Source organism: Nesoenas mayeri (genome assembly GCF_963082525.1).
Source record: "Nesoenas mayeri genome assembly, chromosome: 4".
Lineage (NCBI taxonomy): Eukaryota > Metazoa > Chordata > Aves > Columbiformes > Columbidae > Nesoenas > Nesoenas mayeri.
This window is the reverse complement of record NC_137540.1, coordinates 11,193,834-11,218,364: the sequence shown is the minus strand read 5'-3', so window position 1 is coordinate 11,218,364 and position 24,531 is coordinate 11,193,834. Positions and strand designations below refer to the sequence as shown.

General features: G+C 36.5%; 1 protein-coding gene across 1 annotated transcript; it reads right to left on the bottom strand.

Moving 5' to 3' along the window:
• Nucleotides 1–6,192: 6,192 nt before the first annotated feature.
• Nucleotides 6,193–23,889, bottom strand: MYOZ2 (myozenin 2; the record flags this gene model as incomplete). Its single annotated transcript, XM_080343727.1, has 5 exons — nucleotides 6,193–6,424; nucleotides 12,944–13,127; nucleotides 14,868–14,997; nucleotides 18,241–18,410; nucleotides 23,814–23,889. 5 exons carry the CDS (start codon nucleotides 23,887–23,889, stop codon nucleotides 6,193–6,195), a joined length of 792 nt encoding a protein of 263 aa, XP_080199853.1.
• Between the last annotated feature and the right edge of the window lie 642 nt (nucleotides 23,890–24,531).

Below are 24,531 nucleotides of genomic sequence, written 5' to 3'. Positions count from 1 at the left end.
TTCCATCTGAAAATATAACATTTTTAAATTCATCTAGTTTCGTCCAAATATAATAAGAAAGAAGTTATTTGGGCTTTTTAATAACTAAAATTGTCTTTCTATTTAAAAACATTCCAAATACTAATTTGTTGATACTTACTTTGATCAGTGAAAATCTGCCCCCTGTAGAATGGAATTTGTTATTTCAAATAAAACGAAAGCAGAATGTTGTTCTACCAGTAATAATTAATGTATTTGTTATGCACGATAGCCTGGAATATTATGCATATACTCTTGTACACCTATTTTTTACTTTATTTTTTTTTTACCATTAAATGTCTTGTTTAAAATGAAAACAAACAAACAAAACAACTAAACAAAGCAATAAACACAAACAAACAAAAAAACAAAACAAAAACCACCAACATGCATTAGTGTTTCTGTTTTATTAATAAGAACAAATTGTATATGTTGTGTCCAAAACCAGTCTGTGATGGACCTGGGTAACAAAGCTTGGATTTTTCAGACTTCTTTTTCCCCAAGACTCTTCTTGTGTTCTGACTAGTAAAGTGAAACATTCCTTTTTCTTTTATCCATTTTCCTCATACTTTGTATAATAATCATAACTTACTGAAAAACTTACCTTGATATACTGTGAGCTGATCTGTAGTTAACATGTGGAACATGGTGAGTGTGGACACGAGGAGGGTGAGGTCTCACTGCACAGGATCAGGAGTCTTGCCAGAGGTGTAGCTGAGGTCAGGCTTTTGTGTTCCCTGCAGCACCTGTGCTCTGTGTAGGAGGTTTTAAGTTAACACTGGCTCTGTCTGGTTCTAACTTACATTTTAAGTGTTCTCATTCACATGTGGAAATTGGCTTTCCTCTAACTGATCCCATAATGGGTGTTTTGATGTAAATTAATAAACACCTGTACAAGTGACACTTGCTAGAATTGTCATAGTAGTTTAACATACGATTTTCATGAGACAGCTAGGACTTCTGGATCCTTCTAGTATATTATCAATCTTTGACAGCACACTGTAGAAGATATTTCTAGAAAGAAATTGGCTAAATGTGGGGTGATCTTTCTCATACAGCTTTCTGCTTTCCAGTAATAGGTCCCAGATTCAGCTCGTGTAGTGGTCATTGTCCATAATAGGCATAGTTACCACTATGAATTTATTTAATCCTGTTTTGAAGTTATTAATAGTTTTTGACCCACAACATCCTATAGCAGCAGGTTCCACATTTCAAGGCACTTTTTGAAACAGTATTTATTCTGTTAATTTTAAATTTGTTTCCCTATCATTTTATTGAGTCAGTTTGTTCCTGTGTTATTGTTCCCTCCTCATCTTCTCCATACCATTCATAGAGACCTCTGTCGTAACTTCCTTTATTTGTGCTTAGATAGTCTAATCACCGTTTCCTTGTTTTTCATTGTCTTTTTATTTTCTGAGTCTCCTTTACTCTTAAACCATGGTAACTTTTTTAGAAGGAAGGGTTAGAGCTTTATAGTAGTTTTACTTACTCTGAACGCTTAGCCTGCAGACTGTTTATCATGATGTATTATTTCCTTGAAAGGATTTTGCTCTTTCAGTTGCTTTTTCATTTCATCTTAATATGTCTTTTATATTAAATTTTTGTTTCTTAAACTATATCAGTATGTTGACTGCACGCTATAACTTCTTAATCTATATTCTCACACCCAATTACGTAACAGCTCTGTGGCAAACATGTTATTTATAAATAATTTAGAGCACTTTATTTGGTTTTGAACAGTATGTAGCCTCTGGGAATAATGAAGGAGCCAGCACTGCATGGCTTGTCAGCCCTGTGGGGATCTTCTGGTATTTCTGTCTAGACTAATAGTAATTTATAGAACCCACACTGAGAAATTCTAAGCTAACATACATAGGATTTTATGTTCCACAGTCTTACTATATTTTAAGAAATATATTTTATCCTGTTGTTTTAGGGATAGCCTGGCATATTTTGTGCTGGTTAGTAAGGCCATCTAACAACTGAAGCAGAATGCAGGTTATTCATGACTGCTCTGAAAATAATTTTTAGAAAATCTTAGTAGATATGTGCTCATTTTTTCCCCTACATTTTCATGCAGTTTCCCAGAGATGTCTGAGGCATATTAGGGTTATTTGCACTTTGTCATATGTACCATGCAAAATGGACTGCTTATGTAGTTAGGTCCAGCTCTACAATCTCAAACATCCTTCTTATGCTGAACGCATAGTAGCTTTGGTAGTGGCATACATTTCAATTTCAATTACAAATACACATTTGAGGTGTGATAAATGCCACAAATGATGAAACTGTCTGCACAGAGGTCAGTGCCAAACCCCTTGTTTGTTTTCACTGGGATCAGAATTCCACCTCCAGTGGGTTTTTCATGCTTCTGATTGAGACAATGCATATTACATTAATTAACACATAAATACTCTGAGACAATAGAATAATATTTTATTTCCACAATTATTATTTGTATGGGTTATGCAGGGGGGAAAGCAGCCAAGACATGCTGATATATTTAAGGCATCTAAGATGTGAGTATGCAGCTAAAATAAATATACATCTGAAGTACAAGATTAGGTATAAACAAAATGTTTCTGGACAGTAATAAAGTAACAGCATGAATTGTTCATTTCCTGGTACTGACCCATAATCTCTGTTACACAATAACTAGAAAACAATCGGCTGCAACTTTTTGTTGAAATTGGGAGAAAGACCATATGTCATTTCTATTACCGAATTCATGCAAACATACCTTATACCAGACAAGCAAATAGCATGCCATCAGAAATCAGCATCGCAGAGACTGTGGCCTACTGGATTCAAGAGTGAATTTCAGATCATCTACTGTATGAAGTACTTCTGACATTACTTCAGTGCTGCCAATGAGGGACTTACATATTAGGGTAATTTGGCTTATTAGCTCAACTAAGTAAAATGAGATATGAATACATACTTTTTATGAGTCTGGTCAAAGTATGTGAAGTAGAAATGTCATAAGTGATACCGATGAGCATAGTTTCAGACCATAATTGTATAGGCTTAAAATACAAACTCCTTCTGATGACTGTTATAGCTGATATCAATTTTATCCTCAACACTGCAGGCAACATAGGCCATGAACCCTGGCTTTTCATGTCAGAAGAGGTTTAAGGTGCAAATGTTTTAAAAAAACCCTTATATTCATGGAGCTACTCAGAAGTAGCTTACTTCTTTTCTACATAGTATAATCACAGGGTATTTTGTATAGATTGGGAAAGAGCAGATAGATTTTCTTAATCCACCACACTTTTAGTGAAAACAGTTAAATGAATTTTTCAATTTGCTTTCCACTGCTGCAGTGGGTACCTTAATTTAAATAAAAATGAAGCTTAAAAAACTTTGGAAACAAAGACTTCCAGGCATTTAAAACGATATATTTACTCTCACCACTTTTCTGCCTTTTTGTCTTACCCTTTAGACTCTTTCTCTTTTGGAAGCCAATAGCAGTGTCATGTGATAAAGTGTAGATGATGTTATAAACACATTTTCTAAAATATTTATGTACCTGTGATCTACGTTTGTGTAAAGCTGTGCTTATGTGATTTTTCCATTTCAGCTGTATTCCTTAAACAAAAATGAGCTTTTAGAAGCACCACTGAAAAATTAAAAATATGTATTTGTTGATCTTTCCAGACATATAACTAAAGAAACCTTTATTATCTCACTTCAGAGCCATCTCTTTGTCTAAAAAAATTAATACAAATATTGGCCTCTGAAGTTCCTCATCATTATTTACCCAAAGCTAGTCTTTCCTCTAGTTACAGGATTCATTTCAAGTGCCATATTAATTATCTCACAAAATAAATGCAGGTGCTAAACCCCATTGAAGTCAATAGAGAATCTGAATTCCCAGTCTTAACAAGACATCTTCCTTTGTGGCTAAGGAATTGTTTTTTGGCAGAGAGATTTGTTCATTGCAGTGGGACTTGCACAATCAGGCTACCTCTAGGCTGATGCACCCAGGGAACATTCCTGGACACTGGCACTCGATACTTGGTGGTGCTGAATACTCAGAACATTGCGCAGTCCTACCTTGTGCCAATGAATGTTCTCCCAAACAATTCCTAAGTGTGGTTCAAAAGTTTAGTGTGGCCAAGAGCCTGTTCCCAATAGGGGAAAAGCCACCCAGTGTGGCAAGTTTAAATAGTATGTCGGCAAACTCTTCTCCGACCAGTGACCTTAGTTTTAAAAAGAGCTGTCTGGACATATCTGATTTACTACTGTATATGTTCACTCTATGGTAGTAGAGCCAGGGTAACTGGAGGCACAGAGTTCTTATTCTTCTGCTGTAGCTGATGATTGTAGCTGAGTGCTGAATTAGAGCTACCAGTTTTGCTGTGACACAGCTCATTTCAGAAGTCTCAGACTGAATTAGAGGACTTAAGGACTGTCACTAATTTCCAGACACATCTAGTGCTGTTATTTGAACCATCAACTGAACACATGGGTAGCAGGCTCAGTACTTCTCTAACATCTTAAGCCTCCTGAGCTCGTTCTGCTCCAGTGGATCTGTAGGTGTATAGGAAAGTAAACTTACCATTATGTATGTTGTGTAAGAAGCAAGGTGGTATATTCTGCATGTATAGGTTATTTTTAGAGTAGACAATAAATTTTATGTGTTCCTTCTTCATGGGATGCACTGTGCAGGTGCTGTGCACTGATTTTCTCTCATTTCTGTTCAAATGGGCTTGTGAATGCTCATGGTGGCTCATAAAAAAAACAAATTCCTCTTGTTTGCATTGCTCCTCATGGTATTTTTTTTTCTTTAGCCTTTGTATTTTTAGGCTTGAAGAATTCATTTTTTTTGTAATTGTCCATATAATTGTTATACAATGTCCACAGTTAGTGTCCCCAAACTGATCACTAATCACCAAAACCATAAATAAAGAAAATATCTGGAAAAACATGTTACCATAGACCTTGCAAAATTTTATGAATATTCTCATTTAAAGAAAAAAATAGTATCTGAGATACTCAGAAGCCTCTTGGATGTTGCATGTACACCTGGAGACCATAATGGCCTGCAGAAGCACTTAGGATATATGAGAGGAGAGTAGCCTGTTGGTTGAAGCCGAGTATCCTGTTTCAAAACACAAACAAACTAAACTGTATATTAGAATATCCAAATTGGTATTTGCCTCTTACTAGAATGTAGTTGTAACCTGAAAAATGACGCTGAAAACCAGCACCCTCTTACTGATTTTTGCCTGCCTTCCTGTGTAGTTACAGATGCTTAAGAAGAGCCTGATACTTGTATTTCTAAAATGTCAGAGCTTGCCAGCATATTGAGAGCAAGAAAACTCACATGCTTTTAAGTCCCAGTATATACTATGGGTGTAGGGGAAAAGGTGTATGAAATTTCTTTCTAGTAACAATAAAGCATGTGTGGTAACATAACTCAGCGATACTAATTTGTTATGTTTGACATAACCAGTCATTGGCAGGTTTTTTAGTTGTGATTAACACAAACATTCTAGGCTCATCCAGGAAATACCTTTGTAATTTTTCATACCACTTTGTAATATTTGTCATTGCCAAATTCATTGCATTTTCTGTAAACAAATCCAGGTGACATGGATATTGATGTCATGGATATTAATTAAAGCTGAGTAAGAGTCAGAAAGGAAGAAAATGGCCTCAACTTGCTGTCACTGAAGTAATGACAAAATTCTTAATTTTGGCTGAAAGTGGGGTTGGGAGAAAAGGTTGTTTTGTCAGAGCTTATCTTGAGCGGGCAGTATTTGGAGTGCACTGAGTGCACTGTTGTGGTATCGCTCAGTTATTTTGCCATAATCAGCATACTTATCAAATAAAATCCCTTGATAATCGTGTCACATTTTTTCTTTTTTCTTAATACACCTGTTCTTAAATGGCAAACAAACATTTTAGAAATATTGTAGTTTTCACTGAAGTAAGAGAAGATGTAGAAACACAAAAAAAATCTCAGTTGACATTTCCAAATTCCTTTATTTGTATTATGTATACAGATGAAACTAGGTGCCAGAAAAGAGACACTGCATCAGACATTAATACTTATACTCCAGCTGCCAAGGAGAAATTTTGTCAGTAGCCTTTAGTAATATTTGGACCAAAAATACATGGATGTGCAGCTTTCAGCATTTTGTACGATGTAGAGTGCAGCTTCTTTCACAGGTCCTCTGTTTCTGGAACAGTGTCAGAATCAGAAGGCTGAATGAACACAACAGGAATATTCTCGGACGTCCATCCTTTAGGAGTCCTATTGAAGGATCTTCTGGTAGCGAGAGGGTTTGCAAGGATCATGAATCTGGGATCATTTAGCATCAGTAGATTATAATCTGGTACCTTGAATTTAACCAACTTTGATGCTCTCTCAAAACCACCAAAGGGAGTGGCAACCCTGTAGATATTAGAGAAATAAAAGTGAAACATGAGTTTAAAAAGATCTGTTTTCCTTCCAGGAGCTGAAAAGAACAGAAGCTAGTTTAATTATGCAGATTTGGTACAGTTTCTCGTTTACATTTTCAGGCTTTTGGGGAAAGTACACTGATTGTTTTTCTGGCAAATTCTCTTTAAAATCTGATTTATTTTCCCTTAGATCAGCCTTCTTCAAATTCAAATGCCCGGAAAAGCTGAGGGAAGATGTTGCAAGAAAACCTTGTCATTGGTGAGTCACAGTTACTGAACTTCTTTTGTTGGTGATGAGTTGATAAGTCTGAAAACATAGTTCAACACATTCTCTCTAGTAGCTAATTAGTTTAGGAAGTTCTCACCCCATTTTCTCCTATCCCCAGTTGCTTGTTCCTCCCGCTACACTACATTTCAGCACCATATTGTTGTACCAGTTAGAATATGTGTGGGTGGTGCTGTATAAGCTTGAGTCACTTATGTGATCTGGGTTAAACAAAGACCCTTGAAAACAAAGGAGCATTTTAAAATCCAAATTATTTAAGAAATCTGGTTTATATCATTACACTCATACAATCGTGGCAAAACAAGTGAGGAGGCAGTAAAGTGTAATGTGAAGCAAGAGAGGAACAGCCAAAGACAACAGGCTCTGGAAAGGAGGGGAATGGGTGAGGACTTCTTACACCAGTTTTGTTTCTGAAGAAAATGTTTGTGTAACTAAACCTTGAAACACTGGCTGAAAGTGACCCCTAGTCTGCAGACAGTATTTTTCATGCTATTTAAATGTAAATGTTCCATCAGGCGATAAGTTATAGAAAGTAAAAGATAAGAAATAGTAAGCAGGAACTGACTGTTACGTGTATTTGCAAACATTTTAGAACAACAGTGTTTCCAAATACCTCCCATGATTATTCTATATTTGAGCTTCTGTCTACTTTTTTCCCGACTTCTTTGTATAAGCAAATGTGACTAAACAGACTATTACATGTGCATTTTGATCAGCTGTAGAACTTTGTTTGAATATTTTCTGACCAGGTGAGAGTGTCAGATTTCTAAACTACATATGAACACCTGATTTCTACAAAGTGATGTACAGGTGGCATGTGAAAAGGAATTTTTGTTGAAATAGAATTTCATCAACAGGTTTTGTGTGTTTGATACAAAACACCAGATCTCCTGGTATATATTTCCAGTGTTTCCAGGTGTTACAGCAGAAGCCCAGGCAAATCAATACCAACAGAAACTAAAATTATTTGAAGATCTGAGTCGGATTTTTAGCAAGACAACTATAGATAAAACCTAGGGACAGCAAAGTACACAAAAATAAAGAGATTAATTCAGCTAAATGAATCCATGACCTAAAAGAAATGGTACTGCTCTGTCATTACACAGATAATTCACTGATTTTCAGTATGAGCAGCATTTGTCAAAGAGGATGGTGTTAACTCCAATCAATCCTGTAAGATCGTGAAAGTTCTGGGCATGCACACATACTAACAGATGAGTGCGGCTTTGGGTTAAGCTCTAAAACTGTTTCTCAAATGAAGACAAGGCAAGATTTTGCAGCAGCAGCCAGTCTAGCCATTAAGCTCTCTTGAGGTCAAAGGAAATTCTTTATATGAAGTGCCTCTGGTATCAAGCTTTTCTTATGAGACTGTCTTCTAGGTCACAGTGTCAAATTGGATACTGTATGATACTGATTAAAAATAATTGCTTGGTAATTGGCACAGAGTGAATGTAGTGATCTACATCTTACAGGATAATAACAATTGTTTTAATTGCTGCTCTAATTAAGATATACATTCTCACATTGTTATCATACTTAATTCTTATCAATATGTAAATTAAAGGTATAATCAATGTGAACAGAACAATAATAGCTGTATAAAATCCAAAACAATTTTAAAGTGTAAAACTTCCTCTTTGTAGTATATTTTGGTTTTAAATACAGCATTCTTCTGTAGCTAACAGAAACGGAGGGGCATTCTGTGGAAATTTAAATATCTTTTGTGGGGAAAAAAACCCATGTATTCCTATACAAAGTCTGGCCTCAGAGAATTAGGCACTCCTGCATGCTAGGCAGAAGCACATGATAACTGGCATAAAGGAGAGTACAGTAGTGGGCTAATTGATGCTAATTTTCCTTTGCAGCAGCAGTATATTTTTGTGAGCAGTAACTCGTCTGACAACATGGTGTTGTAATGTCCTGTGTTGTGTGCACATCAACTGTATCACTTGAGCTCTGAGTCATTGTATAGAAGCCTAAAACTCATGTGTAAAAAATTCCAGTAGACATTGCTCATCATAAGGGCAGAAATGCGGGTTCAGAGCCATAGGAAGTGGCACCAGGAAGTGTTTAATACAAGAGAGTGTTTAATATTCACTTTGTATATTCCTAAAAAGTCGGTGAATGATTTAACAACAGCGGGCACAAACACATTTATTTTTAGCTGTTGTTTTAGCAGGGCTTCTGGTTATGGAGTTTATTGTTGTTTTTCTTGTTTGTTTTGTTTTGTTTTCCACAATCTTTCTTATTGAACATTGTATTATCTCAACACAAGAGACTACTTGTAGTTGATTATTTGGGAAAACCTGAAGAAATGTTTTAATTGTGTTGGATTAACAGCTTCAATTACATAATTTCCAAAAATGTGAGTGTCATGTTTTAAAATGGGACTACCATTCTTAGAACGTTCTGCTTATTGTTAATTCTGTGCAAAGAGGAGACAGAAGAGCAGAGAACCTGACCCTATAAAATGCTCAGAGCTTCATGATGCAAGAGCTAATGCCCATTTCACAAGGGTTTTTAGGTGCTAAGGAACCAGCTAAACACCCAGCTTCCACGAATCTCACATCACTTCAAGTTAGGCAACCAGAATTCATTTGAGACTCTGAATCTCAGCATTTTTACAATAGAGTTTGTAATCCATTAATCAATAAAAGCAGAGCACATTCCAGATGCACAGGATTCCTGTAGTGCTTTTAAACAATAGTCTTTAGGAATTGAGAGAGCTGAGCAATAATTTATCTGGTAGAAGAGGCAGAACTAGTTGGACCTGCTTGTCTTATGTGAGCAAGATGTAGTGCTTTGTATGTCACTCATAATCCAACTTTGACATTTTATCCAGCTCCAAGAAAACAGGTGGAATAAAAGTACTAATTTCATTAATATTACAAACTCCTCAACAAATGTAGATTCATGCTGTCTTGCCCACAGATGATTACTAGGTGCTTCCACACTGGTAAAAGAGGCAAGAAAATTTTTCACCAGTAAATAGTGCTTAAATCCTAATAGGAATTAATCTCCAAAAGAAATCAGGTGGCATGACTCTGCAGCATTTCTCTGCTAACACGGATTCATTTTCATCTATGAGGAAGATGGGTAGTCGTGTCTGAACAACCTGTTCAGAGATCCTCAAACCCAGTTTCTCTGATCCTGCGTTCTGTCTAGTGCTATGTGCTGTTAAACCAGTACTAGATGTCTCGCAGAAAGCCCTGCCTCAGAAGACAAATGTGCTTGACATTTGTTGCCACCACTTCTTCCTTCATGGGCCTGCCAGCATTGAAAGATCCCTGCAGACCTTCAGGGATCTTATTAGACCCCAACTAATACCCTAATGAATTCAAAAGCTTCTGATTCTGCTGCTGTCCTAGATTCTGCACTGCTACATGATCTAGAGACCATGAGTCCAGAGACTTAATTGCTCGTGATGGAAAAAAGCCTATCTGAATGATGTTCGGTATTGAATATGCTTTTAAGCCACGCATGCACCTATTCCAACACATCAGACATCCTAGCTGCTAAAGTTTTGTTGCTTTTGCAGTTGATTGTGTAACAAGGAAAGCTGAAGGGAACCTTAATATGGCCTGTAAAGACTTGAATGCCATTTTAACAGATACCACTGAATGAACAGGGAAGAATGCAAGTCCCATTTCCTTTGGGAGTCCTATGCATCACACTTACTGTTAACCACACCCCCACCTGACTAATGGTGACTGTACCAGTGTTTTGCAGTAGAATAAACATAAAGGCACTTTGCCGAATGATGAAGCATGATAGAAAGCCTTGACTGATACCCTCACCGATAACAAAATGGTGTCATTATATCACACTTTAATTTGTTTGATACACTATCATTTGCTTTCTCTCCAAGACTGCAATTAAAGAATTCAAGGATGCTGTGACCTAGATGCACAGAATGACTTAGTAGCATCTAGACACAGAAGTCCAAAGAGATATCTCACCCTATGCGTAAGCCCATAGGCTGTGAAATTCCTGAGATGCCTCGTATTTTCCTTGTACAAGTGCTTGTACAGATCTGCCTTTATCTTAGATCTACTGGCAGCTGCACCTATCTCATACCAAGGCTCGTCTGTGATTCTCTAATTAATTATGTCTTGCCTAAACTTCCATGCTTGAAAACACACATGATATGCTACTGCAGCAAGCTTTGAGCAAAATAGCATATCATGGCACTTCGACTCAAAATCCATGGCTGTTGGTGTTGAACTTCTGTGTCAGATAATGGTATGTCTGTGACCAGAGCTGTTCTGCAAGAGATTTTGAGATTTGGATTCTCTTCAGCCTGAGGGCATCTCTTTGTAAGCGTGGACCTGAGTGCCCCAGAAAATGCCATAACCAGCAAAAATGCTACCCAAAAATAAAAAGTTACTTATATTAGACAGAGTGGGACTCTTAGCCTAGACATCAGGCTGTACAACTAATAGCAAAAGACTATAGATCCTGCTTTCTGCTCCTAAATTTCTTTGTTTCCTTTACTGGGTAATAATTAAAGTGTATTTAAAGGTCTGGCAACTCAGATGTGGGCCCTGGTTTCTCTTTCCCCAAGTGAGTTTCTTAAGTGTTCAGCTAGAGAAGGAGTATATATTTTCTGTACTATGGCACAGGTCTTAATAAGCAAAGGGAAGAATGTTCTTACCTCTTCTGTGGAAGAGCCAGAAACTGGGTTATTACACCCCTCCTCAGGGCTTGACATTCCTGTCACACATTCTGACTGGCCACATTCCAGGAAAATGCTCTTTCCAAAGAAATGAACCTTATTGTTTATACATATTTTAAAAGAACTTATGTGACCCCTGTTCCGGTGTTGGAAAGGGGAACCTTAATCTAATCCTGACTTGAAGGCATGCAGCCAGAATTAGGTGCAGATGGCCTTAGCAAAGAGAAATTTAAGTCACATTTAGTCTTCACTGTAATATTGTCTGTTGTTTAGCTTGGTATGCAGTGCGCTGGTTTGAATCCCGTAATCAGATATCTCACTCTCCTGTGCATTTTTAGGAGTGTAGGTATCTAAGTCATGGCTGTAAAGTCCTCTCCAAGAGGCTAGTATCTTGAATTTCAATTTTGTGAATTCTCTATTTCTTTTTGGATCTACTCCTTCTTGCTCGAAAACATAAATCTGAGCATACTGTATCTAATAAACAGCTTTTCTAGGTCCGCCAGACATCCTTTAATCTTCTTCTGGGTGTGGATTTCTTCCATGAGGAGAGTTGTGTTGGATTATATCTGTATGCCTTGTGTTTTGAGTTTACCAGTTTCACAGTCTAGATCTGGATTTATGTGCTGAGTTTTAAGTTTTTATGGCAGTTACAAGAGAGAATACTGACCTTTCCCTTACATGAAATTTGGACTGTGGTGTGCCACAGTTCTGCCGTGTCATACATGGAGAAAAACCCTCATAGAAATAAATTGAACAGCTAACAGAATATGAGCCCATAGAGCAGCTAAAAATCTACAAAGAAGCTATCAGATGCCATCTCAATACACACACCCGTGTTAATGGGGCCTCTGTTCCCTGTCTGATCCTGTCTTTCACAGTAATGACTTGCATGCTGGACTCAGAATCTGTCTTGTGAGAGGGAGAACTGATTCTGCCTCTATTCCATGTGTATGTATCTTTGGCAGGTTTTTTTGTTCAGTGGTGTGGTTTTTTTTGTTGGTTTATTTTTCAGTTACAATAACCATAGTACCTAGACTGTGCTGTTACTGTTCCAATGTCAGCAGCTGTGGCACATCTCTCTGAGTTGTATGTGTCACTTTGTCTGCTGAGAAGAGTGTGCCACAGATTAATTATTAACATGGTGGTGTATTATCTTGCTTTCTTTCTCTTTTCCCCTCTTTCTCTCTCTTTATCTCCCTCAGTCTCTTTCTTTCTCCTTTCCTTCTCCCTTTCTCCCTTCCTCTCCTTCTCCCTCTCTTTCCTCCACTCTTTTTCTCTCTCCTTCCTTCCTTCCTTCCTTCCTTCCTTCCTTCCTTCCTTAATTCATCTTACATACTTGGTTCTAGAATTTAATTTCAGGTCCATAAAGATCTTGTTTGCCACTTCTAATCTGTGTGTGTGTGTGTGTGTGTGTGTGTGTGTGTATGTGTTCATTTTTATGCATATACTTGCAAACACAGGTGGTGGAGTTTTTTTACAGCTGGTAGAAACATTTCATTTCATAGTAATTTTTCTCTGCACTTTAAAATTCAGTGTCCATTCAGAATTACCTGTTAAAGCTCCTGTAGTCAGGCAGTTCTGGCTTTGCTTCAGGTTTAAAAAGTTTAGGATATAAAGCTTCCAGCAGCTCTGGATCATCCCTAATGGCTTCTATCCAGGGAGACTGATAATACTTTGGCACAGCAGTAGTGTTGAACTTTTCAGGAGGAATTTCTTTCAGTGGTCCAGAATATCCTACAAGGCGATCAAGGTAAAACCATTATAACAATACTTTGCATTTTCTGCTTTCTTACCATCATCCTATGTAACTAGGAAGTACCATCATTTCACAGGTAAAATGAACAATTGGATCAAGTCACTTGGCCAAAGATATGTAGAAGCAGAATGCTGGGAAGAGGGAATTTGTAGCCTTTTAGATAACTGCTCCCAAGTATTCTACCCTCTTTTGAGGCTAAATTTATTTTAGTTTTCTATAAATTTGGTTTTATCACCATAAGCGTTTGTTTGAAGCCGGACTATATCTACACAGCTTTTGGGCTGAATTAATAAAAAGATTTTTAAAACAGCCTTTTGGTTAAAACTAAGACAATTATATAGTCTTTGGGTGAATTTTTCCAAAAGTATTAAAAAGAGTTAGGAGCATAGCCATTATAGTGGAGTTTTTGTTTTTACCTCCACTTTAGATGCTTTAAGATGTCCTGCCTACTTGGTTCTCTGGTCCTTTTCATTATCTGAAAAAGTGAAGAATCAGTTGTTTTCTCTGCATAATAATCTGAGGATCAGGCTGGGATCAGAATTTTACTAAGTAAATTCCATATTCAGTGTGTTTTCTTCTAAAGCCAAGTACAATATGGCAGGAATAAACTGGGAGTGGAGTGAGGGGTGCACAGAGCCAGACCATAATGTACAAGTTAAAGAATTAAAACCAGCAAGGTATTACCCAATTATATGAGTTATACTATTTGTTTGAAAAACAAGGGAAATTATTCTACCCGCTACATCTAGCTCTTTAAATCAATGTTATTTTCTTCTATAAGCTTAAAAGACTTCTGTGGTTTAGTATCTACTTATTTTGCCAGAAGTAAACAAAATCTTTTTTTGCCTAAAGAAAGTCTTGAAGATTTCTGTCATGTCTTAGCAATGGAAGTCACCTCTGTTTTCATTGTATTTGACTCATGGATGCACAGTGTCAGTAGTCACTTACAGAGCACCGTTGACCTACTTTACATAGTCTGGAAAAGGTCTGCACAAAACATGCATTGAGTAATTCTGAACAAAGAATGAATTTGTAAAAACCCCAGTCTGCTCATGGATAATTCATAAACAGGAAGAAGGGCTATATCGCTGAATAAATTAATTAAAACAAATTACCCTTCTTTGGTCTTTAAAGAATACAAAATAAGGCCTTCTTGTGGTTCACTGTTTTAAATAAAGAAAACAGTATCCTCACAGTTAAGGACTTAAAAAAGAACAGTTTATACAGCCAGAGGCAAATTCCTTTTTGAGTTGATCTGTAAAGTTTTCTAGCAAAACCTGCAGTGACTTCAGATTCACATTTATGGGTAATTAAACTACAATGGACAACTTTCAGACTGTTGAGTACTGTGTTGCATACTGGAAAGAAAGGTTTGGAAACAAAAAATCACTGTATTAATCTGATTTAAAATCTGAGGATCTGTTTCTTAGTGTTTATAAGATCAGTAAATATAGGAGCAGTCTCTCCTGATATTAATGCATGTTTTCAGTTTAGGGAAAAGCAGTACAGAAGGCATGTCAAATCTTAAAAAATGAACAGAAACAATCAAAGAGCACTGCTTTACATTTCTGTGAATAATTATCTGATTCGAATTTATTGATTTCTAATAGTAAGTCCACTAACAAATTCTTGTTAAAGATACTGTTTTATAAAGAGGTCCTTCCTCTGCTGTGAAATGGGAACTGAGTATATTTAATGTCTGTAAACTCATATATTACCTGGGGCAATGTTGTCAGGATGTGGTGGGCTCCGGGGATCAGGTGTATTAGGAGGTGTCATTGGGGCATGCTGGGGAATTCCTTCAACGCTGAGGCCGTCCATTTTAATACTTGGCATGGGCTCTCCATGCTGCATTCAAATAGAAATAAATATCATTGACAGCACAGGGAAAACAACAACCAAACCAAACCAAGATAACAACAAAAAACACACAAACCAACCAACCAACCAGAGGGGAAAAAACCCAAAACCAAACAGCAAAACAGAACACAAGCCTCTTATTCTCTGTTGAGGGTTGGAGTGTGACTCCAATTTATAGCCCAGATATGAGATCCAGGGTATACTATCCAAAGGCCAACCATCCTGGTGTTTGGTAGGCTGTTTGCTAGATTGCATTTCCCAGGCTATGTAGGCAAAAATGAATCATTTTTCAGTGTTAAGAACAGTATCCCAGCACAATTCTAAATGTCTGTATCACAAGTCTGTGAATACTATATTGAAAGTATTGGAGGTGGTGCGAGCTATGATAGATCAGCAAGTCTCCTGAAGCCTCCTAACAATCCAACTGATTTGTCTGACCATTTCCTACATTTGGGATATTGAAATATCGATGTGCAGTCTACAAAGAGAGTTCATCCCATCTGCTACTCACACCAGCCACCACAACCTCTACCTGTGCTTGTGGACTCTGTGATTCACAGCAAAGGCCAGATCTGGTCACTTTGGCAGAGTGGCCCCTAACGTGTTCCTTAGGTCACTAGGCACCAGGAGCTGTTATGTGCCAGACAGAGCAGCCTTGCTAACCAAAGATTCAAGAAATCTGGCAAATTTGAGCCATTTGAGTTTCAAAGCACTGATTCTTCAAAGCTTTTCTTCCCATATTAGTTGAAAACTCACTGCATTTGTTTAATTGCTTTTGTTTGGGATTTTCTTTTCCTTTATTTATAATAGAAGTAACAAATTCAGTACCGATCACTTTCTGGAGATTAACGATATGCTGTTATTTTCCACCCTCCTATCAGGTCATCAGTTCTGAGGAAACATCCAAAGGCTTAATCATTGTTGCATAAATATAGAGTCTCATAAGAAGTCAGTATCTTATTTTAGCTATGACACATAGGCTAAAAGCAATTTAAATATAGACTGGTTTATAGTAAGAGTTTCTTAAAGTAGGAAAGCAAACAAATAATACTTGCTTAACCTTGAAACAAAAAAAGATCAAGGCAGTATGTTTTGTAGCCATCCTGAAGTATGTTAGAGAGATTAATTTTGGCAGCCAGAATCATAAAGATGATGAAGACACCACCAGTGGTGGCTAAATAGGCATTTAAGAGACAGGAACAGAAACCAAAAAGGCTTCATTACTTCCCATGGCAGAACATCATACTGACTCTACTGCACTTGTACTCTGTTTTTGTAGGAAGAAGTAGACTAGAGGGAACTGATCTGTCAGACTGAACTGGATACAGAAATTCTGATGAGATTGATGGTGTGCTCAGAATTTATCTGGGTACCTTCTAACACTCAATAGAAGGAGACATTAGAGAGACAGTATTCATAGATGGGCTTCTGAATCATAGTGTTTTAATAATAGTTTTAGGTGTTCGATAGAGTTATGCAGATTTTTTATATGGGATTTATTTTGTGCAGATTTATTTTTAAAAGGCAGATTTATCAAAACTCAAACATGATGTAATTTAATCCCTGTGTAATTTGATTTCTATTGAATGAGTGATGAAGAGAAGTTTGAAATATCTGCACCATAACAAATTAAAAGTAATTTTTTTCTTCTGTGGCATGGGGCATTAAGACACACTTTTCTTCCCAAGTAAAGTTCATTTTTTTTATTTGGGAAATGTAAATGTCACAGAATTACAAACCTTTACAGCCAACGGAGCATAGAAAATTCCTTCTTCAATAAGAGAAAAAAATGTTTTAGAGATTTCAGCTGTGATATTGGAAATATTGAATTCAGCTTCCATAACAGCCTCTCTGAATGTTGTGAAATCCATCAACATTTTGGTTAGCATGGACAACAGTAGATTGCAAATGCTTCTTCTATTATCTACTCCCAAAGCCTCTATATGAGATGCAACTAGACAAAAAGTTTCCTTAGAGTCAATAAATTGTATTCATTTTTTTTTCTGATTAATTTATAAGTGTGTGTGTGTTTTCTTTAGTAAAATGCAACATAACATGAGTAAGCCCTTTGGTGTTTTGCTGTTCTGATTAATACATTTTCCTGTTTATACTGAAACAAACTTTCGATTACATCACTACAACACATTACATGTAGTTACAATTTTTCTTATCCCAAGAAAAGATTCAGGAAGAATTGAGTCAAAATCTTTGCATCAATTCTATAGGGGTTGGATGCTAACACAATCATAGCACCAGCTATGCAATGATTAGTTGTAAAAGCTTCAGGGAAAGGGAATTGCTGTTCCAAAGAAATATTTCCTAGGTTAAATAATAATAACAAAGTTCTGTAGCGAAAGTTCTTCAAAGTGACTTAAAAGTACTGGGACAAATTCTGCCTCTTTAGTTATGTACCTTCATATCTGAAATCAGTGGGGATGCATACATGTAACTGGGAAGCAGAATTTAATACAATACTGAAATTAGAGGGACTGTCTACATGCTGTATTAGACTGAGCATAGAGTATTCATGTTCAGATAGTTCAACCTCACAGCTGGCTGGAGAGTTAGGTAAAATTTATGAATGTTGTTGTCTCTGTTTTCAGATATTAAGCAAAAGGTTTAAATATTTTCCAAAGGCCACAGATGAGACGAATGCCAGTTGCATTTAGTTCCTGCCATGAGGATTGGCAGGGTATCACTAATGCTTCAACCCAGTTCCTGAAGGACTAGTTCAAAGAATAATTGTCTTTTGGTGATGAGCTTCATCCTTTCTCTCCTTGTTGAGACAGGCAGGCCAGAGGTGTATTAATGCCCTTTTGCTACCTGGAAATCACATTGAGACCACAAACCTATTTTAATAATTATACTTACTAGTTGCGTGAAGCAGACTTATTTCTTGCAGCCTTTGAATAACATTAACTAGTTAATTTTCAATAGCCAATGAGCCAATTATTACAGGATAAGCACTCTGATCACTAGTAACCTGAATCAGTTTGAATTAGAACAGTTTGAATCTGAAATCCTTAAGTGTTAAAGTCTTCAGATACTTTGTCTGTAGGAGCTCAATAAAATACAAATGGCTCACTTCATATAAGCCTCATTCTACTACAAGATTTTGTTTTTATTCTTCCTGAAACTACAAATAAATCATGCACAATGTGTGTCATGAGCACCAAGAGAACCCCAGGCTAGTCTCACTTTTCCATTAATAAGTTTTTACAGGATACTTACATTTCTTGTCTTGTTTGCTACATAATGATAATTTTCGTACGTGTATTTGTCAGATCTCCGCTGACGTCTCTTGAAGAGTCTTGCACCTCTGTTGCTGAGTGTTGATAGTTCCTCTACCATTATATCTCTGGGGGTGCTGACCTTTTTTCCAAGGTTTAAGCTGGGTGAAACTGCAATACAACGGATAAATACATACCTCTGTTTTTCTTAAATACGTGATATTGCATACCCTACACCTGAAATCCAACATGTTAATGCATACTTATCTAACACAACATAGTTTTGGATGGTGTTAGTGAAATTAATCATTCTTCCAAAATTTTGGAGGAGAGTATTGAACATCATGAACCTGCTTTTTTTTTTTTTTGAAGATACTAAGCACCCCAAGCTCCAAATTTACTTGTTGAATGGCATTCAGCTACTATGAAAATCAGATCTGTAATTTCCTACACACTGTCTTAATAGCAAACTGGTAAAAACTGGCTTCTGCTGAAACCAGGAACAGAATTCCATCAGACCCCAGTTTTCCCAAATCAAACCTTCAGCTTTGTGTGTACTGCATTGGATAGATAAGCAGGTAACCATTTTTAAACACACCTACCAGTTTATTTTTGCTTATAAACATTTTATTTACACTTATTATTTAATATTTTGCTTGCTTTTGAAATCCAGGGCATGTTTTGTACTTTGAGAAAAGTTTACATTAGAAAGTCTGTATTAAATAGTATTTTTAGGCTGTTTTTAAAGCAGCTTTCAAAATACGGCTCAAGGTGTTGAAAATTAGAGCCTTAACAAAGAATTACAATATGCATCTAGGAACTGGTACATTTAGAACATTTTCTTTTTTGTTCTCTCTAAGAGGAAACTGAATTACTAGGTGCAATATTCTTCTATTCACTGCTTGGGAAAAAATTCTATCTTTGTCTTTAATTTAGTGACCTCCTGGGGCATTTGAAAATGAAGATGCACAAGCAGGGGAAGGGGAGATCAATTTGGTCTGTAAATGGAGGACTCTGAATATCACAGATTCTACTGGTCACCTTTGTGGTAATATTCTGGAAACTGGGATGCTGGTAGCAATCGGCAAACTGTTGATTAGTGACTGAACTCTCTCACTAGATGCCCTCATCCTATAGATAAAGCTTAAACCTCAGGTTATAGTAACGTCAACACTGAACAAACTGTATTCTACTAATTTATTTCTGCTTAGAAGGTGGTAGAATGTAACAAATATAACAATAAGCAGATCACAGAGTAAGAACAGAATTTTAAGAAAACAATTCCTATTGCCACTTACATTAATATTTATCATTTTATTAATTGAAATTGTTCTCCTCAGTTGTGCATAAGCTTCAGCATGAAAAATAGGAAGATGCAGTGTGCTTTGAGGATTATGTCAATGGTCTGGTGTTTTTCTTTGATCAACTTATTCAAAGTCACATTCTGTTCTTTCTTTAAGAAGACATTCTATTCTTCACATATTCTTATGGTCTACAGGATTTAAATTCTGAACTTTGACATACATTTTAATGCATTAAAATGAAATGGAAGCAAATTATATGTAAGACACTGTATCTTGCTTCCAGAATAAGCACACAAGAAGCACATAAATTAACTGCAGAAAGTACCTAATGTCAAAGTTAATATTGCATGTGCTGGGGGGGAAGTTATTTTTATGTTCAGAGTTTCACTTTGAGTACATGGCATGTTCAACATGGCGTATGTCTCCTAGTAACTTTATGTTGGAAAAACAATGTGGTTTACTGACAGGTAGGAAAACTTAGTTGAGACAAGTACATTAAATATTTAGCCTAAACTGTTTAGACAAACCTTTTCCTTGTAGTAAATCAAATGAGTTTGTGGGCCCTGGAGTGCATCACTGTTCATCCCCTTCTGTTCATGCTGATTTCAGTTGAAGTTTTGCAATTGATTTAGCTGGAGCAGGAGCAAGCTAACTGTATTAGGAGCTAGAGCATGCACTTCTACTTTAAAAATAGTATACACAAAGAATCCTAACACCCTCCTGTTATTTAAGAGGTAACTACAAAACAGGGAGTTCTTAACGTGGAAGAAAATGACTCAGCTTGCCCAATGCAGCTGTATCAGTGACAGATAGTAGCAGGGGTTTGGCTCTGTGGTTGAGATAATTACCCTAGTTATTGGCCCATGGCCTGAAATCTTGACCCACAAGTCATATTTTGATTTTGTCATTTCTTGAGATCACTCCAGGGGTATGGACTATTGGATGGTTTTATATGAGTAAGGAGTAAGAAATCTACCCATCAAATTAGCAACATTTTCATGCAGAAAAAGCTTTATTGTACACAGAGTGGGTAGTATGTACATCTTCAGAGACTAGGGTGCCAAGGTGATCTCTGTCCAAACCACTCAGTATTCTTCTGGGACACGCCGGATGTCAACTATTTTTGGCCTTGCTGTTCCCTTACATGTGTACCGTTCTTGTTAATGTTAACTGAAGGCTTCAAGGTACTCTGTAACCCACAGTTGTGTATTATTCTGTATCCAGGCAGCATCCCAAAAACTTAGGTGTGAAGTTCATTTGAATCCCTTGCCAACTAAAATCTAATCATCTGTCTAGTTTTATGATGTGTCTATGGATTGTTTCAGTGTCAGTGCAGGAGAGGTGATGAAGAATGAGAAAAGGAGGACATTTAGAGGATGACAGAAAGCAAACATCAATGTCATAAATGGACATTGTAAACTAACACTGGAAGTTTAATTCATAGTTTAATCCAAATCTTAACCTTTTATCTTAATTTCTCTATTTGTTCCTGCTAAGTCCTGTGCATAAAATCACAGCCGACTCTATTTAAATATTATTTATATAGTTCCTCCTGCATTCATTGCAGATTCTCCCTTTAATCCTCCAGTTTTCAAACTTCTAAATACCTTCATCTAGATTATAAATTTTAATAATGAATATCAGACAGCCTGTTTGTTGTATTATCAGAGATAAAATTTTTGTAACTGTATCATGAAAGATAGTTAATTGTGTAGCTACTGAAGAATGCATTTAAGAAATCATATAGAACTATAGATATTTAAGTGTAATGGAAGGCTAGCCTGAGGAACTCCAAGGGCCTCCTTAAACATATGTATATACATACATGTTTACCTTAACCAAGTAGCCTTAGAAATGTTATGATTAATCCAGTCTGCTAGTGGAAAATCAAGGGGTTGGGGAAATCACTACAACCACATACCGGTTTACTACTACAGTCTCTCCTTCTAGACCATAAGAGGGTTTACTCTTGTCTATTCTTGCAGCATTTTATGACACATAGAACATCTCCAAAACACAGTCATGTCCCACACGCCAACAGGAGATGAGAACTTTCAGTCATTACCAACCTTGCCTAAATCTAGGACACTGAGAAAAACTTGGCTGATTTTGTATCTTATCAACTGTTTCTGCTATGAATATCTTTTAAAAAGGAATTTGAGATTCACTGTTTTCCTGCAGGTGTTACAATAAAAAAGGGCTGAAATAAAAACACAGTAGGTATGCTCTCTGGCTGTCATTCCAAACTACTGGGGCTTGCATTACAGACTCTTCTGTTACTGTTTACCTCCATTAACTATGAAGAGTTTCATAGATCCGTGAGACTGGCTGAAACAGTACATTTAATTTTTATGTAATTACCAGGTACAGGACCTTCATTAATAATATTAATGCAAACTCCAGAAAGACAGCAGTTAGCCTGCCAGATACAGATCTCAGATTAAGCTTGTTGAATTAACAATTAGGGGAAAAAAAAATAATAGAGCTGAATTCAGTAATATAAAATACAGATTTCTTTTTGATTTTTCCAAGAGTTGTTCAGATTTGGTTCAAATCACTTTGTGCGATTACAACTTTGGTTATCCTTCTGTTTCTTAACTGGTTTCACTGAGCTTGCACAGTTACATATTTCAGACTCTCTTCACACCCAGTTCATTAAATGTCATATTTTTTATAACATTTAAATATTCCAGGCATCCAAAGAAGATGCAAAAGTAGAATGTACACTTAAGGAGCTGGTATGGCTTTAGTGGCCACCTATCACAGCATATCTTGTAGGATAAACTGTTGTATCTATGTGTATGGATATAAACTTGACAGCAAATCTGATAATAAATAATAAAGGACAGATGATGTGAGGCAAATGCCAAGCATCAGCACAGATTATCCATTAACTCCAATGACTTCAAGGGCTGTATGCTAGATTTATTGACATTGCTGTGAATATTATCAACATTTACTATGTCAAATGCCTGGTTCCAAACATGTGAAAAGCCATTTTTTTTAACCTTTGGGTTTACAGTAACAAACAAAACAAAACAAACAAAACCCAAACAACAAGAAACAAACAAAACAAAACAAACAACAACAACAAAAAAGCAAACAAAGAAAGAAACAAACAAAAAAGTTGTAATGAAATCTGTAAGGGCAGACTGGCTTTCAGACTTAAGTGTGTGTTCGGTGGAGAACAGAAAAAGGAAGGAGGTATTTGCTTAGGAATAGAAATTACAGGAAAAAATAAAGAGGAAATATCAGGAGTAGGACCAGGCACTGAAACTTGTAGCTTCTTTTTCTGAAAACCTTATGTCTCTTGTTCTGCTCTTCCTGCCATCAAAATGGCCAGTGATTGAGTACAGAAACCATCCACAGATTCTTTGGAACAAAAGCCCACGAGAAAGATTTTCAATACTGGAATTTAACATGCAGTGTTTTATCCTATGTGAGTGGTATAATTTTCATAAATTCTAAATATTGATGGATCTCCCTGTTTTTTCAGTGAGGCTTGTGAGGTGCTTATCACTTTAAAAACCTGATCTTTGCTGTAGATGGTAAACAAGTTTCACAGGACTGGAAGAGTCTCCAAAAGCATCCAGCATATACCTAATGGAAGCCAAGCAGATTTGTATTCTTAACTGAGTAAATTGCTGCTTAAGGTGTCACACTAGAACTGTAATTATAAGAATCTGTTTTAGAAAATCAAACTACCTTCTTGTAAGTGTCTGCGTTTTCATCAGTGCAACAACAGAAGAGTAAGATTTCTGTATATCAGATTAATTGGTGGCTGTGCGTTAGAGAAATTTACCAAATGCTAGTAAAATTTGTTAGTTACAAAGGAAGCTTGAGAGGAAGGTACAGAGATGTAAACAATTGTTTCAAAATTTTTTATCATTCATACAAAATGCAGCGTGAAACAGAGCTAAAAAAGAGGATACAGAGCAGCATGTTTCTTACATGATAGCCTTTTAAATGGAATGAAGTCATGTTATTAACCCCAAATAATATTCAGAAAGGCTATCCTAGCAGAATGTACATCAGCTGTTAGATTACTTCATTCCTCCACAGCAGTTGTTCATCTGAAAATAGCTTTCAAATGAAAAGAGGCAACTACAAAAGGATTAGTTACCATAGGCAGCATGATACTCCCACAAGATTATTTATGGCAAAACACCCATAGACAAAGCTGTAAGAGAGTTAAACTCTATGATTAAAAAATATATTAGGGAGGGCTAGAGGACATTGCATATACAGTAAGCTGTGTTCAGCGCTATACCATTTCTTTGTATTTCATCCATAATGGCTGATGCTTGTTGTTTCCTCTCTTTGACCATGGCAGAATGTGATAACATTGTGATTTTCTGATACGATTTTTCCTTGCTGAAAAAAAACAACACATTTTTACATTGTTGAGCTAGCTTGCACAATTCAGCCAACTTTAATTTCTAATAGCCTGTTTAGAATGGCTGAATAGTGAATTTAGTTATTTCTGATTTAGAAACATTGTGCTGTTAGTCGTGCAAAAAGCACCGACAGTTTTTGCTTGCAGACAGATGCTAGGAAATGTTCGGATGGATAGATGATTCGAAGGAATGAACTTTGAGTTGGCTACATAAATTCTGTAGCAAAATCAGTGTCAATAGTCTAGGCCTTTCACACCTACACATTATATTAAAAAGATGTAAAGTCATAACTAGTATTTTAATTGCATCTTGATTTATTATTTCAGACATGCTATATTTGACATTTCTTAATCTAGTAAAGAATTTGAGGAATTAAATGAGATGCTCTGGCATCTTTAAAGAAAGCGCATTTCTGACTAGGTAAAAAATGAAACACAGTTTTAGTTGCAGAGTCAAGAGGTTACATAAATGTCTTTAATATGACAGCTTGTAGGACAGACAATGTCAAAATATTTCAGGAAACAATACACTTACCCTACGGTTTTGTTGTGCAGAAAAAAGCACTCTCAACCCCTTAGTTGAAGCTTCAGG